At 37.6% G+C, this 17500-nt stretch overlaps 1 protein-coding gene across 1 annotated transcript in view; it reads left to right on the forward strand.

The window, feature by feature from the left end:
- LOC115218068 (neuropeptide receptor 15-like) overlaps nucleotides 1–4281 on the forward strand; it is a 204557-nt gene extending 200276 nt beyond the window's left edge. The window contains exon 2 of the mRNA XM_029787837.2: nucleotides 3392–4281. Coding sequence (XP_029643697.2) covers nucleotides 3392–4103 — 712 coding nt within the window. The 3' untranslated portion in view covers nucleotides 4104–4281. The remainder of the gene's footprint in view (nucleotides 1–3391) is intronic.
- The last annotated feature ends 13219 nt before the right edge of the window (nucleotides 4282–17500 follow it).

Raw genomic sequence — 17500 nt, forward strand, 5'->3', positions numbered from 1 at the left:
TAACGACGGGTGATATGCCGTTAAGCATTTCGTCCAGCGTGCTAACGATTCTGCCGGCTCGCCAATAATAATAATAATAATAATAATAATAATAATAATATAATAATAAATAATAGATCCCTGGCTTACCATCCCTGCAAGAAGTGCAAAAGATTGTCTTAACTGGTACCTCACACGTATTGAGAAGAGCATTGTCGATGTGAGAACTATTACTACCCATTTTTTTTTAATTTAACGTTATTTCTATCAAAAAAAAAAATGAACGAACTAGTGAGTTTAGTTTAATGGCCTACCAATGTATACTATGAGATTCTTTGCCCTAGGAGTCGGGAAGACACTCGGCAAGAAATGGAAGCAAATTTGAAAGAAGAAGAAAACTCCATAAATGATAATAATAATAATAATAATAATAATAATAATAATAATAATAATAATAATGATAATAATCACTTCTTTATTGACCACTGGGAGTTCACATATACAGACAAGGGACGGTACAGGACAATGCAAAACAAAGTGAGATTACAGGATAAGAAAAACGTAAACAGAAGAATAACAATAAATAAAAGTTTAACAATAAACCCCACCCCAAAAGAAGGAGACTTCTAAGGGCTGCTCGTAGAAACCTAACGAAGTACGATTGCCCTGACCTCCTCGACAAATGTCCTCTCCTCTTCATCTACCCTTGATCTACAGGCGCTTGCTTAGATCGGTCCATTAGCGCTGCCATCTCCTAAAATAACTGGGAGGCTGCACTTTCCTCTATACCCTCACTTTCTCATTTAGAATTTTCTTCTGGTCGAGTAACCCATTCTGCTTAAGAGGTCCCTGAATGAGGGTTGTTTAAGGATGTTGAAAGAACCACCCATGTTTCCAGAGGTGAATTATTCAAACCCCAAAGAGTCCCTCTCAACACATGGCTATGATGCTCCCCCACTAATTCTACTCGTGATCAGAGATGCACATATCGTCAGCCACTAAGGGACATGCTTAACTGGTTAAAGTCAAACAACTGACAAGCGAATCTGTGGTATTGAGCAGAATATTTGCTGTAGCCCATCTTTTATACCAAGACAAAACAATGTACATGATAACACTTCCAATCAGTTAAGATCAGAAGCCATGAGAGCCACTGTCTGGTACTGCATCAGGGCATTTATTATTATTATTATTATTATTATTATTATTATTATTATTATTATTATTATTATTATTATTTTATTATCATCATTATTATCATTATCATGATAGAAAATATTATTATCATTATTATTATTTTGATTATGTCTATTTCAAAGTTCTCCAAATTTTGTAACAATGGAGCGAAACTTTTTTTGACAAAACACATATTTCTGGAAATTCTTTTCATAAATGTATATGTGTGTGTAGATACACACGCATAAGCCCACGCACACGCTCACACTCACACACGCATATATACACACGGATTTATACACACACACACACTCACACACACACAGGCTCACACACACGCACACACATTAAACTAAAATTCAAAAATTTCTTCAGTATAATAGAAATTCTTACTATTGTTACAAGCTTAAAGGATTTGGGAAAGATAACAATAGAATCATTGTTATTATTATTATTATTATTATTATTATTATTATTATTATTATTATTATTATTATTATTATCATTATTATTATCATTATTATTATTACTACTACTACTACTATTATTATTTTTATGGTTTCAAATTTGGGTACAAGGCCAGCAATTTTGGGGAAGGGAGTGAGTCGATTGCATCGACCCTAGTACTTAACTGGTACATATTTTATCGACCCCGAAATGATGAAAGGCGAAGTTGACCTCGGCGGAATTTGAACTCAGAACGTAACGGCAGACGAAATACCGCTAAGCATTTCGCCGGGTGGTTTTCTGCTAGCCACTTGATAATATTTTTCACATTTGATTCCCAATTCTGATAATTTTCATATTCTACCTCTAATTATTTCTTTGTATAATAGTGCTCACTCGCTTAGTAAATATTCCTTTCATTATTTTATCACAGTCTTAATCTCTCTATTTTAAACAAACATCACGGTAGTCCAACAACAAAGGGAGAAGAAATTTGCCAAGTCATATCGTCCCCTCAAAGTATCATAGAGATTACAATTCAGCAGCCCATCTGTAAGCTTTGCAGTGTGTGTGTGTGTGTGTGTCGCTGACTTTGTTGCCTAATGACATCCAGAAAATGGATACTTTTAAACAAAATTTTCTAAAATACCGCTTAGATATTGTGGCTTCAGAGCATATACGGATTTGTGGGGAAGAATTTTTCCGAGGGGGTGGAGAGAAGAGTTTTGGAAAATTCACACCATCTGACTTTTTCCCTCATAACTTTCAGGAAAATGGGTCTCTTTTAATGAAAATTTATACAAATCCCTTTCAAACGGCATAGATTACGAATTTAAAGAAATTTGTGGGGAAAATTTTTGCGGGCATTTTACCCATTTTTTTTAAACCACAGCCTTCGAAATGATGGGGTTGGTGGGGGGCATCTTTGTCTGAAAAAGTTTTGAAAGCTCTTTTTTTACAACTCCTCTCCCTCATCATCCCATTCCGGACCTATTTTGGCCAATTTTGTTTTGCACCTCAAAACCATGGGAAGAACATTTTCGATAAATTTTTTTTTTTTAATTACTAATATTTTCAGAGGGAAAAGTGATTGATTTAAGGGCGATTTGGCTGTTGCTTTTTGCACACACAAAGACAATCCTCCTCGTTTCTTTATCACTCTCACATGTGTTGATGTTTTTCAATATTTTTCCCCATGAATACATTTATATGCTATGTGTGTGTGACTCTGTGTGTTTGTGTGTGTATGCATTCATGTGTGTGTGTGTGTGTGTGTGCGTGCGCGCGTGCATGTTTTATATTGCATCCTTTTATGTCCTATCATTTCTCAGTTCAAGAAATATGGAAACAATATAGAGTAAATTTCCTTTGAAGCAAGTATTTGTGCTACAGCATGGCCACATTTCCATGAATGGAACCAATAAAAGAATGAAAGAATAGAAAAGAGCATGATGTTATAGATTCTAAAGAAAATAAACTACTCTCGCCTAAATTTCTTTTCAGTGAACCTGAAATAATATAATTTTAGAAATAGAGAAAAATATTACACTCCATCTTTACGTAATAAATTCTCAATTTTTTTCTTGCACCCAAAGAATGAGAATTATCTCAGATTGTTTGAATTCAAAAGTGAATTAACGAAAAGTCAAAATGTTACAAAACCATGAATGAAATTCTTTTAAAACAAATTCTGAACCGAAATATATTGTAGTTCGTTTTGATAACATGTTTCTACGAATTAATTACGATGTTATATTACTTCTAACATATATTTTTTATTCTCTTTCAGGTACATTGGAATTATCCACCCGTTTGAAGCACATATTGTGTGTAACCGGAGACGTATCATCTGTGTGATATGCATCGTGTGGTTCATATCTTTGGTGACGGGTTTACCACCGCTTCTCTTCAACACAGTGATGCACGACAAGTCAAAGGATTCAGTTGGTTTCTGTCGCATGCGATTTCCAACAAATTCCTTTCTTTATTTCATGATTTATAAATTCGGAGAGTTCTTCCTGTATTATTTCGCTCCCTTACTTTTACAAATGGTTCTTTATTGTATCATTACAAAACAATTGTTTCTTGGTAGTGAACATCTACACAGGCCTGTTGTAATGACTTGGACGGAAACCGGAAATCGAACCGAGCGCTCTTCCGATGCCCTTCAAGCGCGAAAGGGAGTTGTGAAAATGCTCATCATCAGTGTATTGGTCTATTTTATCAGTTACTCACCCATCGAGATTATGCTGTTCTATAAAATGATATCGCCTCATGCGTTCAAGGACCACTGGTCTTATCACGTAATTGCCATTGTCATCGCTTATGTCAATTCGTCCGCTAACCCCATACTCTACAGCATCTTCAGCCAGAATTTCCGTCGACGTTTCAACGCCATACTCTGCGGCCATGAAGAGAAAAACCGACACATGACAGCTACCTCAACAAATTCCCGCATGTGGCGCCTCACAAGTCTCAGGTCAGCTACAACAGAAGTGTGACGGACAGTTCTCCTCCTTGCTGCTATTGTACATTCTAATCTTTGATTCCTTAAATGTATTTTCATTTCATTTTGGGGTTATTCTTTTTATTTAATTTAACAAATACCTAGCTTTTTAGGGTGTATGTGTGTGTGTGTGCGCGTGAGAGATAGACAGACACACAGACAGACAGAGAAACAGAAACAGAGAGAGAGGGTTGTTTCATATTTATATGATAGCTCAGTGGTTAGAGCGTCGGGCTCACAATCATGAGGTAGTAGGTTCGATTCCTGGTCCGGGCTGCGTGTTGTGTTTTTGAGCAAGACACTTTATTCCACGTTGTTCCAGTTCACTCACCTGTAGAAATGAATTGCGACATTACAGGTGCCAAGCTGTATCGTGGAATTGCTGGCCTTGTGCCAAAATTTGAAATCAGTATAGTTTATATGAATTATGGATTCTAAGAAAGGAAAGAGTGACAAAACAATACTTATTTATCTTTTGAAGAAAACTGGCAAAATGGCTTTTTGCTAGATTCACTCTGAAGCCTCCCTCTCTCTCTCTCTCTCTCTCTCTATCTATCTATCTATCTATCTATCTATCTATTTATCTATCTATCTCTCTATCTATCTATCTATTTATCTATCTATCTATCTCTCAAACACACCCACCCACACAGTTCATCCTCACCCACCCCTAGACATACTATATCGAGTTCTAGAACTCATCGGGCCGGATCAGTTATCCAGTTTCCAAGGCAATTATGTAACCGATACCACTGCATGACCCCTAAACAAGGCACCAGTCTGTCACAGGGTCGCTCGTCTACAGATGAGTGGCCTGGAGTAACGTGAAATGAAGAGTTTTGCTCAAGAACACAATGCACCGCATGGTCTACGAAACGAAGCCACGATCTTGCGATTGTGAGCGCAAAACCCTAACCACTAACCTACCTAAAAAATATTTTTAAATCTTCACTGCATGCTTTGTCATACATGACATGCAGTGAATCGATTTTTACATCATTAAACATGTGCTGATTCCTTCATTAAAACATGTAACGTTTAAGATAAAATGTTTAAAGCAAGCTGCTTCTATAGCTTTGTTTGAGCGTAATTTCATTTTTTGTTTTTATTCGCTTTGGCTCACAAGATATAAAAACATTTCCAAATCGACACTCACCCCCAAAAAAGTGTACCGACTTCAAAAATGTATTTTACCTAATTCTTCTTCCATCTTAAAATTGCTTCCCCACTTAAGTTCCCCCCATCCGCCACTAAGTACTAACCTACCTTCATAAGTTCGAAATTATCATCTGTATTGGGCTACGGACGACGCTCTTGCTTCTCAGAACAAAATCATTTAAGCAAATAGTTATTCAATATTTCAATGTGTTTATATATGAGCAACAGAGAATGTGATGGATGATTAAATACAAAGAGAACTATATAAACTATTCCACGTTACAAGTAGATTAAAAATTGGAAATATAGTGATTGTGGTTTCGGGTTTCAAGTCTAAGTATTCATCAGACAAATTAAGTCAAACTATTGTATCTTTTTCTCTAATTCTGTAATGTGTAACCAACCATTTACTGTACGTGTGTATATCTTTTTAATAAACATGTGAGAATAGCATTTGTATTTTGAAATTGTATTTATATTTGTAATTCAGTATGAATATATATATATATAAATTTATATAAACCAGCTTAGAGAAGAAGAAACGAAACGAAACCAAACGAATCGAATCGAATCGACGCGAAGGCGCTCAGTCATACAATAGTGTAATAAATAAAATATATGCATACACACAAACATATATGTACGTACCTACATCTACATGTATATATACATGCATATATAAATATATATACGTGTGTAGAGGACACCACAAATAGACGTAGAACTCAACGAGAAACGAAAACGTAAAAACAGCATGGAACGGACCATTCCTTTAACAACGAAAAAACAGAGTACAAGACAACTACACAAGGAAAAATCCCCTTCATCAGCCGTCCCTAGTTCAACTCCAGCGTGTTTCGAAGGTGAGGACAGAACACGTCTCGCCGAACTAATCCTTCCTGCGAAAGAATTAAATAAAATTCCTAAATCTATATAAATAAGGATAAGATCGTTAATTCAAAAATAAAATAACGATTTTATCAAGTGGTCAGCATGGAAGAAATAACCTTCAAAGGTAATAATTATAAAAATTTTCAGCATGGTGGTATCTCGTAGATACCCTAATTATAATTATATATATATATATATATATATATATATATATATATATATATATATATATATATATTATATATATATATATATTATATATATATATATATATATATACAACAATTAAGAATGGACAGTTCAAAACATTACTACACTCGTTTCAATAGCCTGATTATTTATTTAACAATTGATAGTGCATTACATGACACCACGTAACTCTTCTACCACAGATGTGCTGTGTGCTAAGAATCTTACTCCCCAGTCACATGGTTCCGGGTTCGGTCCTACTGCGTGGCACCTTAGGCAAGTGTCATCTATTATAGCCTCAGACGAACCAAAGCCCTGTGAGTGGAATTGGTAGACGCAAACTGAGAGAAGCCCGTCGTATATATGTGTGGTGTGTGTGTGTGTTTGTGTGTACGTATTATGTATGTGTACATGCATGTAAGTATATACACATACTCACACACACATATGCATATATAAGCATATATCTGTGTGTGTGTATTTGTGTCTGTATTCGCCCCCACTTCACCGCTTGACAACTGGTGTTGTTGCGTTTACGTCCCAGTAACATAGCGCTGCTCCAGTATGGTCGCAGTCAAACGACTGAAACAAGCAAAAAAATAAAATAATATTGCGTAACCATGCTATTTCATCAGGTGAGATTCAGACTTCAATTCGGCGAAACACAATCAATCTATAGATTGTATGGATGTTTTGAGCTTCCATTCTTATTTGTTTATCAAATGATACACTGTGTAATATGTGCCAGTTATACCATTGATACTTACAGAGATTTACAGGATGCCTGGGATCCTTACACAAGTGTTTAAATTTGTATAGACAGCTATACTGACCCGTTAAACCAGGGTTTCTCAACCATTTTTTACCTATGGACCCCTTTTGATTACTATTTTATTCTGGTATAACCCTATTGCCATTCAATATTTAAAACTTCTTTCAAAATTCCTATTTTGTTGTTCACACATTAACTTCTTTAGGTTGAACTATGTAAAATGTTAAAGAAAAAAAACCTATCTGTTTCTTGCAATACATATTAATACATATACCTAAAACAAAATTTTTCAGGGGCCCTTAAAATACTATTGTGGATCCCCAGTTTATTATTTTGTTGTGTTGACCCCCAAAAATCTTATACGGACCCTCAGGCGCCATGTGGACACTAGTTGAGAACCACTGAGTTAAATTATTTGGAATACTGGCATATTCTTTTGGAGTAACCTCTTAGCTTAATATAACTTGAAGATGCTTCTCAATTAATTTACCAAGATCTTGGTCCTCATTGCATTGTTATCTCTATATATATAAAGCTGAATTGTCTGTGTATGGCAGGTTTGGTAGCCTTCAACTAACACTATCTCCTCCGAGACCCTGCGGCGCAAGTTGGCCAAAATTGATAGAAGAAGGTTTGCTCTTCCTTCCGTAGAAGATAAAATTCAAATCCGACCATGTTAACACCAAAAATTATTTGCATCAAAAAGGTGCTTTTTTTTCTATGAAAATCCTTATTTTTTTACGATTTTTTCACCGCTGTGTCACCATTTTTCGGTGTATTTCAACCAGAAAAATGTTCCCTTAAACAGAATAACAAGCTACATAATGCAAACTGTTTACTTTTCAAAAATTCCAATTCTAAAGGGTCGAAACAAACCCGAGCAACGCCGGGCGATACTGCTAGTTATATATATATGTCTGTGTACTGGTGTGCGAATGTATGTATGTGCATGCGAGTGAGTTTATGTAAGTGTGTATTATATTCTTCTACATGCATACGCGCACACATATGTGTGTAATGTTTAGTGTTTTAGTACATAGCTGCGAATGTATTTTAATGTAAATGTACATATTAACGTGATCGATAATAATAAAGGAAAAGTCAGAATCCCCCAAAACATGACCAGAAAATAAAGTTACATTAGGCGTGGCTGTGCGGTAAGAAGCTTACTTTCCAACCACATGGTTCCAGGTTCAGTCCTACTGTGTAGTACCTTGGGTAAGAGTCTTCTACTATAGTAATGGACAGACCAAAGCCTTGTGAGTGGATTTGGTAGACGGAAACTAAAAGAAGCCTGTCGTGTGTGCATGTGTGTGTGTGTGTGTGTGTGTGTGTGTGAATAATTAAGGGTACTAGCAAGCAATACCGGCATGCTAACATAGTAGTCAAAATGACCAAGTCACAAGTTTTCACTTAAATACAAAGGTGAAAGCGGGCAAATGAACAAAAACCCTAAGACCCCCGTATCAATGATGAAAATAATCGGGAACTGAAAAAGTCAGACATACCCGTATCACCGTGATTTCGAACTTTGAGAAATACCCTTAGTTCAACCTCAGCGAGGCATACTGTTCCCCCGGGTCGTAGAATTTGTTCATCTCAACCAATGTGTGCGATGACCGTTTTTAATGCCGCAGCAAATTTAAAAAGGTGATCGAAGTGAATAAAAATTATATAAATACGAGCAAAACGCCCCTCATCCAATGGACGGTGCTGAATCATATCTGCTGAATAAAAAGCAATCAGTGTTTTCTTTTCATTAAAAAATAATTAAGCATGCCTTTATTTCAATAAAATTTTTGGTTTTGTTAAACGAAGTTAAGGCAAAAAAAACTTCTTGAGAAACCAAATAGTCTTTCCTTCCTTCATGCCAAGTTTGAAGAAAATATCTCTTTTGTATCTTACTTTTTTGGTCTCTTAAATATACTACATTTTGTGGCATTATTTCAAGCCAGCCGGCTTTTTTTGCGCAAACTGCACGTGCATTTTTCTCGCGTACGCGTAGTATCGATCGCAACAGTTGATGTACTTGCGCGTACAAATGCACGTTCCCACGGCTTTATCGATCGTATTCTCACCTGGAATCGATTTTTGTAATTTTTTTCAAGACTTATACACGCCCTGATACCCGTCGGTATCTACATATCAAATTTGAGCGCAATCGGATGGAGGATACCCGAGATCCTAGAAGACACACACACAGACAGACAGAACGGATTTTATATAATAGATATATGAGGATATTATGGTTTATAATAATATCAGTGGAGAGAGAGAGAGAGATCCAATAGAGGTAGAACCAACAAAAGAAGTACGCGAGAGTAGAGAACTTCATCATCTTTACAGAGTTACAACTCTACATCGTAAGCGATGCATTCGCGCCATTGTTAAACCCAACTTTCGAAACTTGCTTGAAAAAGTTCAGGTGTGTACTGCTGTACCAATTCTTCATGACTACGTTCACCTTGCCCGAGTCGTCAACTGACTGCCCCCAGCCCCCGAAGACTGTTCTTCATGGGGCTGAATAGGTCGATGACGGAAATCTCCAGATACCTACTGTTCTGTGGATGAGGTGCCACTGACCACCCAATTGCCATATTTGTCCCCAAAGATGCGTGTTCCCAAAGGGTATGTGGGTCGTTTTCAGATTCTTATTCTTCTTAATGGCTTCTAGAATTTACCATTATGTTCACGACACAGCCACATTCCAGAAAATCAAGGCAAATGATTTTCATCCGAACAAACAGTCACCGTGTCTCACTGTACTGAGTCCTGACTTCTGAAATCCTTAGAGAAGAGCTGTGATAACATTCCATAGGCTGGGGCTTTGTTTCCTAATCATAAAGATACGCTTACCCACTGTCAACATATCGAAAAACCGTGCTATTACGAGATATTGTTTGTCCCACGTCGGTTTCCCGTCCACCGGGTGCGTATTGCTTTTTTTTTTTTTTTTGTATTTTTCTTCCGGCCCTCTAGCAGCCCTCCTTACGAAGCGAACCTGGCCGAAAAACCGGTTCAGTGGCCGGTTATGCAACAGATTGTACTTCGCTCCATGTTACCAGTAGGACTTGTGAGCAACCTGTCACCTCATACACACACACACACACACACACGGACACGGACACACACATGGACACGGACACACACACATACATACATACATACATACATACATACATATGCTTGCATTTATGTAAATGCGTTAGTGTGTGTGTGTGTGTGTGTGTGTGTGTGTGTGTGTGTGCGTGCGTGTGTGTGTGTGTGTAAGATTTCTTTGTATTTTTATCTTGTTTTGTAGACATCCTTATATTTTTATTGACACAACATTTATATATTTTGTTTTAATTTGTTGGTTCAGGAATGCGGTAACAGACACGACATGCCTGATGTCTGCCAATTGCCTGCTATTTTGGCCACAGCTAATACGTATTTTGGTTAATAATAATAATAATAATAATAATAATAATAATAATAATAATAATAATAATAATAATAATAATAATAATAATAATAAAGACAATAAAGAAAGAGAACTTTAGAAACAGAAAAACTTTTCTCTAAATAAAACTGGAAAACAATTACAAAACAGAATCTAATTTCAACACAAAGGAATTTGTTTTTAGATAAGGACAAAACCATCGAAGTCGGTGGTGGTGCGGGTGGTGCGGGTGGGGAATAAACTCTAATACAGGAAATAAGAGAGGAGAACTCTTCCGATGTGAGCATCCTAGCAAGACAGGAATGAGAGGAAGCGAACTAGTAACAAAGCGAACAATGAACCGAAAACACTGAACTAAAATCAGAAACGGAAGGGCTGATTTTAGCTGGACATGATCAATACATAACAGTACAAATATTTGTTTAAATAGAATAATATGATAAAACAGGCAGTTAATATCAACTGCAGACTATGGCATGGCATCAACATAAAGAAACAATCGACAGTTTCAATTTCCGACGGCCCAATTCCTTTCAAATGCAGACTGTATCTATAGATTTTATTGGGAAGGTAGCTATATTCAATGCGTAATGAACAGACTGTTAAGCATGAAAACTAGAAAAAAAAGCAAGAAGCGCCAAGTCCGTTACGTGACAACGATACGATAATGATACTGCGGAACATGCCTTCACACTCTCACGAAGAACTCAAAGTGACCAACCCAGCTATCTTAATCAAACAAAAATAATGATCTATTCACTTAGATAAACATCTCAATCCTGTCTCCGGATCAATACCAAGGGGTTATCAAAATACAAGGGCCTGAAATGGAAATAAATAAAAATACAGGGATGAGATTAAATTGAACCAATGAAAATTTATGAACTGAGTATGGTAAAAAGAAAAAATGGACATCTCCAAATACATAAATATAATCAAAATTTTATATACGATGCGAAATACAACACAAATAATCATCCTTTATGCGCCATGATATTTTCAATTCAAAAACAAACACCACACAGTATCTATTGTATACATTCAGTGCAGCCTTAAACAAGCAAAAACTAACCACCATTTTGTGCAAAGCATTTGATCGTCTGCCAACAGATTGTGCAACAGATTGTGCAAGAGCGCTCATTTACCCTTTAACATTTAAACCACCCATATCAGGTCCAAATATTCTACCAGTTTTATATTAATTCCGGTCAGATCTGACCCCTTCATACTTACGCTACAATGTCATTAGAAAAATAAATAGTCACATCATTGAAATCTCGAAGCTACGAGATTATGCATGATTAATGCCAAAAGAATTTGAATAAATAAGCGTTGCATTTGACAGAGTAATCTGAATGCTAAAGGGTTTAAGGAAATGCTTCCTGGTCAGACTTTCTCATGCAAAAACAATAATGTGTCTCTCAAAGAAATTGAGAAATTTTCTAAATATAAAGATCTGAAGGTAGAGATAACCAAAATGGAAACAATTCCGATAATGATAAATAGATGGCTTTCAAATGATTATAAAACATGAAAACACATGTCCCCACACACACATACAGACATACACACACACTTTCTCTATCTGCACAACACAGAAAGTAACAGTACTAGGCACCGAACACACACATTTCAGTGCCATAGGAAAAAGAAAACAAAAACAAATACACCCAAAGTAAAAATTTAAAAAAACATTGAACATTCTGCATGGAGTAAAAGATATCAACATTAACTATACACATTAATAAATAAATATCAATAACGAATAAGGCAGCGAGCTGGCAGAATCGTTAGAACACCGGGCGAAATACATAGCGGTTTTTGGTCTGCCGTTACGTTCTGAGTTCAAATTCCGCCGAGGTCAACTTTGCCTTTCATCCTCTCGGGGTCGATAAATTCAGGACCAGTTACGCACTGGGGTCGATGTAATCGACTTAATCCCTCTGTGTTTAGCCCCTTGTGAGTAGTAAAGAAATAGGTATTTCGTCTGCCGTTACGTTCTGAGTTCAAATTCCGCCGAGGTCGACTTTGCCTTTCATCCTCTCGGGGTCGATAAATCAAGTGCCAGTTACGCACTGGGGTCGATCTAATCGACTTAATTCCTTTGTCTGTCCTTGTTTGTTCCCTCTATGTTTAGCCCCTTGTGGGCAATAAAGAAATAAGAATCGTTAGCACGCCGGGCAAAATGGTTTGCGACATGTCGTCCGTCTTTACGTTCTGGGTTCAAATTACACCGAGGTTGAATTTGCCTTTCATCCGTTTCGGGGTCGATAAAATAAGTACCAGCCAAGCACTGGGGTCGATGTAATTGACTTGTACCCTCCCTAGAAATCGTTGGTCTTGTGCTAAAATTTGAAAACAATAAGAAAAAAGATCAACAAAGTCACAAAAATGGATCCTCAAATAAGGAAGCGCCAAACAGGGGATGATTCGGGACAACTTCCAATTACTCTGACGTAGTGCTTGCTGCCCACCTCTAATAGTGTTGCTAGAGTATATCCATTTCGTTTCACCAATTTTGACATTCTCAATTACCTTTCATAAAATTTACGGAAGGCCGCAACTGCCCTTCTTAGGTAGAGTTTGGAAAAGTTGATGAAAGCTTGGTCTCAGAGTTCTATCTCAAAGCATTTAACCGCATCATCAGTCAATTTTATTGTGCTTGACACAGGTCTGCAGGCTCGTCAAAGGGATGATCTAAGGAAAGGCGTGTCGCATAGAAGACAACTACGCTTGTTCACTGACCAAGAATTCCTTATTTCTTTATTGCCCACAAGGGGCTACACACAGAGGGGACAAACAAGGACAGACAAACGGATTAAGTCGATTATATCGACCCCAGTGCGTAACTGGTACTTAATTTATCGACCCCGAAAGGATGAAAGGCAAAGTCGACCTCGGCGGAATTTGAATTCAGAACGTAACGGCAGACGAAATACCGCTAAGCATTTCGCCCGGCGTGCTAACGTTTCTGCCAGCTCACTGACCAAGAATTTCTGCAAAGGTTGTGGCCTCTCAGCATCAGCTTCTGTGTCATCAACAACGTCGTCAAGAAAGCCCCAAGGAATGATTACTGAAAACATATTGGTCCCTCTGATCAGTGGAACCTGTCCGTTCTACAAGAAACGAAAGATCACATCTTACAATATTTCCTGGAACAAACAGATGCATGATACTCGACTCGATCTTACGACAATGCCATTTACAGCAAACGGCATCCTGCTACCAATATCTTGCAAGTGGAATTTCATAGACACAGACTGAGCAAGAATTTATCGCTTGTATGTGCGTGCATATGAATGTGTGTGTGTGTGTGTGTGTGTGTGTGTGTGTTGTGTGTGTGCGTGTGTGTGTGTGTGTGTGTGTATGTGTGTGCGTGTATGTGTGTGTGTGTATGTGTGTGTGTGCGTGTGCGTGTGTATGCGTGTGTGCGTGTATGTGTGTATGTGTGTGTGTATGTGTGTGTGTGTATGTGTGTATGTGTGTGTGTGTGCGTGTGTGCGTGTGTGTGTGTGTGCGTGTGTGCGTGTGTGTGTGTGTGTGCGCGTGTGTGTGTGTGTGTGTGTGTGTCATCGTGTGTGTGTGTGTCAGCGTGTGTGTGTGTGTGTCAGCGTGCGTGTGTTTCTGTGCACGTTTGTGTGTTTGTTTCTGCGTGTATATCTTCCACCGATTTATATTCGCATAAGATCTTTTAAAAAATCGATGCTTTACCGAACGTAATCGTCTCTCATAAACTTTAGAGGTTTCCTCGTTACTGCTTTCACCGTAAATGTAATGAACCAATGATTGATCTCTTAAAAACATGCAATCAACAGCGCGAGTGTTCACGAAATGTGATATAAAATGTAAAATAAATTACAAAATAAATACACTGTGGTAGTTAAGGTAATCGAAATAGAGACCCGTCTATCACCGATGAACAGATGAAGAGCTGACCTGCACCGGTTGGAGTGGAGGTTGTTGTGGTTACATCTAAGGTGGCGAGCTGGCAGAAACGTTAGCACGCCGGGTGAAATGCATAGCCGTATTTCGTCTGCCGTTACGTTCTGGGTTCAAATTCCGCCGAGGTCGACTTTGCCTTTCATTCTTTCGGGGTCGATAAATTAAGTACCAGTTAAGCACTGGGGTCGATGTAATCGACTTAATCCGTTTGTCGGTCCTTGTTTGTCCCCTCTGTGTTTAGCCCCTTGTGGGTAGTAAAGAAATATATATCTACCGGGGAATAAATATAACTGCCTTAGGTAAAGTAATACAGCTCAAATCATACTATGACAAATCACATCAGAAAGAGGGGCCACGAAAGATCGGAGTGTAAAGGCAACACAGCTCATTTTACAACCGAACATAGATGAACAGTGAGCAATAAGCAAGATGGGCTACAGCAAATATTCTGCTCAATACCACAGATTTGCTTGTCCGTTGTTTGACCTTAACCAGTTGAGCATGTCCTTTGGTGGCTGATGATATGTGCATCTCTGATCATGAGCAGAAGTAGTGGGAGAGCATCATAGCCATGTGTTGAAAGGAATTCTTGGAGGTTTGGATAATTCACCTTCGGAAACATGGGCGTTTTGTTCAACATCCTTAAAAAATCCTTATTCAGGGACCTTTTGAGCGGGATGGGTTACTCGACCAGAAGAAAATTCTAACTGGGCCCCACCTGCAAGGTCATGCGCTGTTTATCTTGATATTAGATCACCATGTTGCGCACATATGGTTGTGATGCATGTGCTTGGTGTACCCTTATCAGACGGGTAGTCATGATGGGTATACTGGGCTTCGTATATTTTACCCCAGTGTCAGTTTGATGGCATGCACTGCTCTCTCACTCAATAATAATAATAATAATAATAATAATAATAATAATAATATAATAATAATAATAACCCTTTTTACTGTAGGCACAAGGGGCCTGAAATTTGTGGGGTGGGGCTAGTCGAATAACTGGTACTTATTTCATCGACCTCCTAAAGGATGATCTCGGCAAAGTCGATCTCGGCGGAATTTGAACTCAGAACGTAAAGACGGACGAAATACTGGCTAAGCAGTTTGCCCAGCGTGCTAATGGTTCTGCTAACATTAATCTGTGTGGGTTATAATTAGAACAGCAAGCGTAAAAGACTAGAAAATGTCAAACAGATCGTGTTTTTACTTTTTGGAAACAAAAGATTTTTTACAGATTATAAATTGCAGGGGAAAACTAAAGCTAAAAATGAATGATACCCAAACCGGTGAATCAAAAACGACATACCACAAAAAGAAATGTTTCCTAGAAAACTTAAAATTCAAGTCAAACAGACGAAGTTAAAATCACAAAAGAAATATCATCAATCCAACGGGTAAAAAATTCGGGAGAGAACTCTGTTTAAATTTGCAAAGGAACCTCGACTGAGACGAAAAACAAAACCAAGTACAGCAACAGAAAATGCCTGATTCGAGAATATCTTAAAACAAGAAAGTGAGGACTTTTTATTGAGAAACAGACTCAAAGGTTCGAAAACTAGTAAGGGTAAGTTTAGGAGAAAAACTAAGTTAAAATAGAGAAAACTATGCAATACAGTTAAAGGACAACCGTGAAGTTTTGAGATGGATATATATTCTGTAAGTAATATTACAGCCAAGCTCTTAGGCAATGAGCTGACAGAATTGTTAGCCGGACAAAATGTTTGGCAACATTTTGTTCGTATTTATATTATATTCTGAGTTCAAATTCCGCTGATGTTGACTTTGCCTTTCATCCTTTCGGGGGTCACTAAAGTACCAGTTGTGTACTGCAGTCGATCTAATCGACTGGCCCCCACCTTCCCCAAAAGTTTCGAGCCTTGTACCGAGAGTAGAAAAGAATCGTTAGCATGCCGGACAAAATGTTTGGCAACATTTCGTTCGTATTTATATTATATTCTGAGTTCAAATTCCGTCGATGTCGCCTTCGCCTTTCGTCCTTTCTTTTAGTTTCCGTCTACCAACTCCACTCGCAAGGCTTTGGTTGACCTGAGACTATAGTAGAAGACACCAGCCCAAGGTACCATGCAGTAGGACTGAGCCTGTGGTTGGGAAACAGACTCCTTACCACAGAGCCATTCCTGCGCGTATACACGCTTGTGTGTGTGCGCGCGCGTGTTTGTGTTAAATATATATAAAACAAATGAAAACAAAACCCGAACTATTATATTCTTCCACCATTCAGTCATATCGTCGAGATTACTATTTCACAATGTGTTGTAGAAAGTCATCCGGTACCACATCTTCAGAAGAGAAAAGTTTTTCATCCTTCCTATTTCCTTTTCTGAATGTGTGATACCGAATGACTTCACACAATACATTGTATAATAAATTGCCTTCTCAACGGTATTACTTACTGTAACCTACGTATTGAAGTAATTAAATTGGTCGGCTTTGTTATTTAATCAATGTATTTTACTCTGTAATCATTTCAACGGGTACATCTTTGACAATGTGTATATAAACGCTAATATATTATTGAGGGTGTATTATTTGAGTGTAATGTGATACAATGAGCTCCAGACATATGACTGTGTGTCGTGCCTTGTAAATGCACAATAATAATATATAGATATGTATATTGGTTAGTTATAGGATTTATTAGAATGCTGTAGCATCGGCACGTAGGATGCCATAACACTGAATTCACAGTGGGGTAAAAGCAACCATGAGGTGTGTGTGTTGGTACTGTACTGTATCTATGTATGTATGTATGTATGTATGTATATAGTTTATATATATATATATATATATGTTATGATAGATCGTTAGCTCCTACACGCATTTTTTTCTCTCCTTGTTTTTTTCTGTGTATCTTTCTGTCGAAGAGCGTAGGCTCGAAACGTAAAAGACTTTTTCTATTCCTGAGTGCTATACTAATACATTTGTTTGTTTGTACTCCACCTGCCTTCGTCTTTTGTTTATTTTCTTAAACTTT

This window comes from Octopus sinensis, linkage group LG12 (genome assembly GCF_006345805.1).
Source record: "Octopus sinensis linkage group LG12, ASM634580v1, whole genome shotgun sequence".
Lineage (NCBI taxonomy): Eukaryota > Metazoa > Mollusca > Cephalopoda > Octopoda > Octopodidae > Octopus > Octopus sinensis.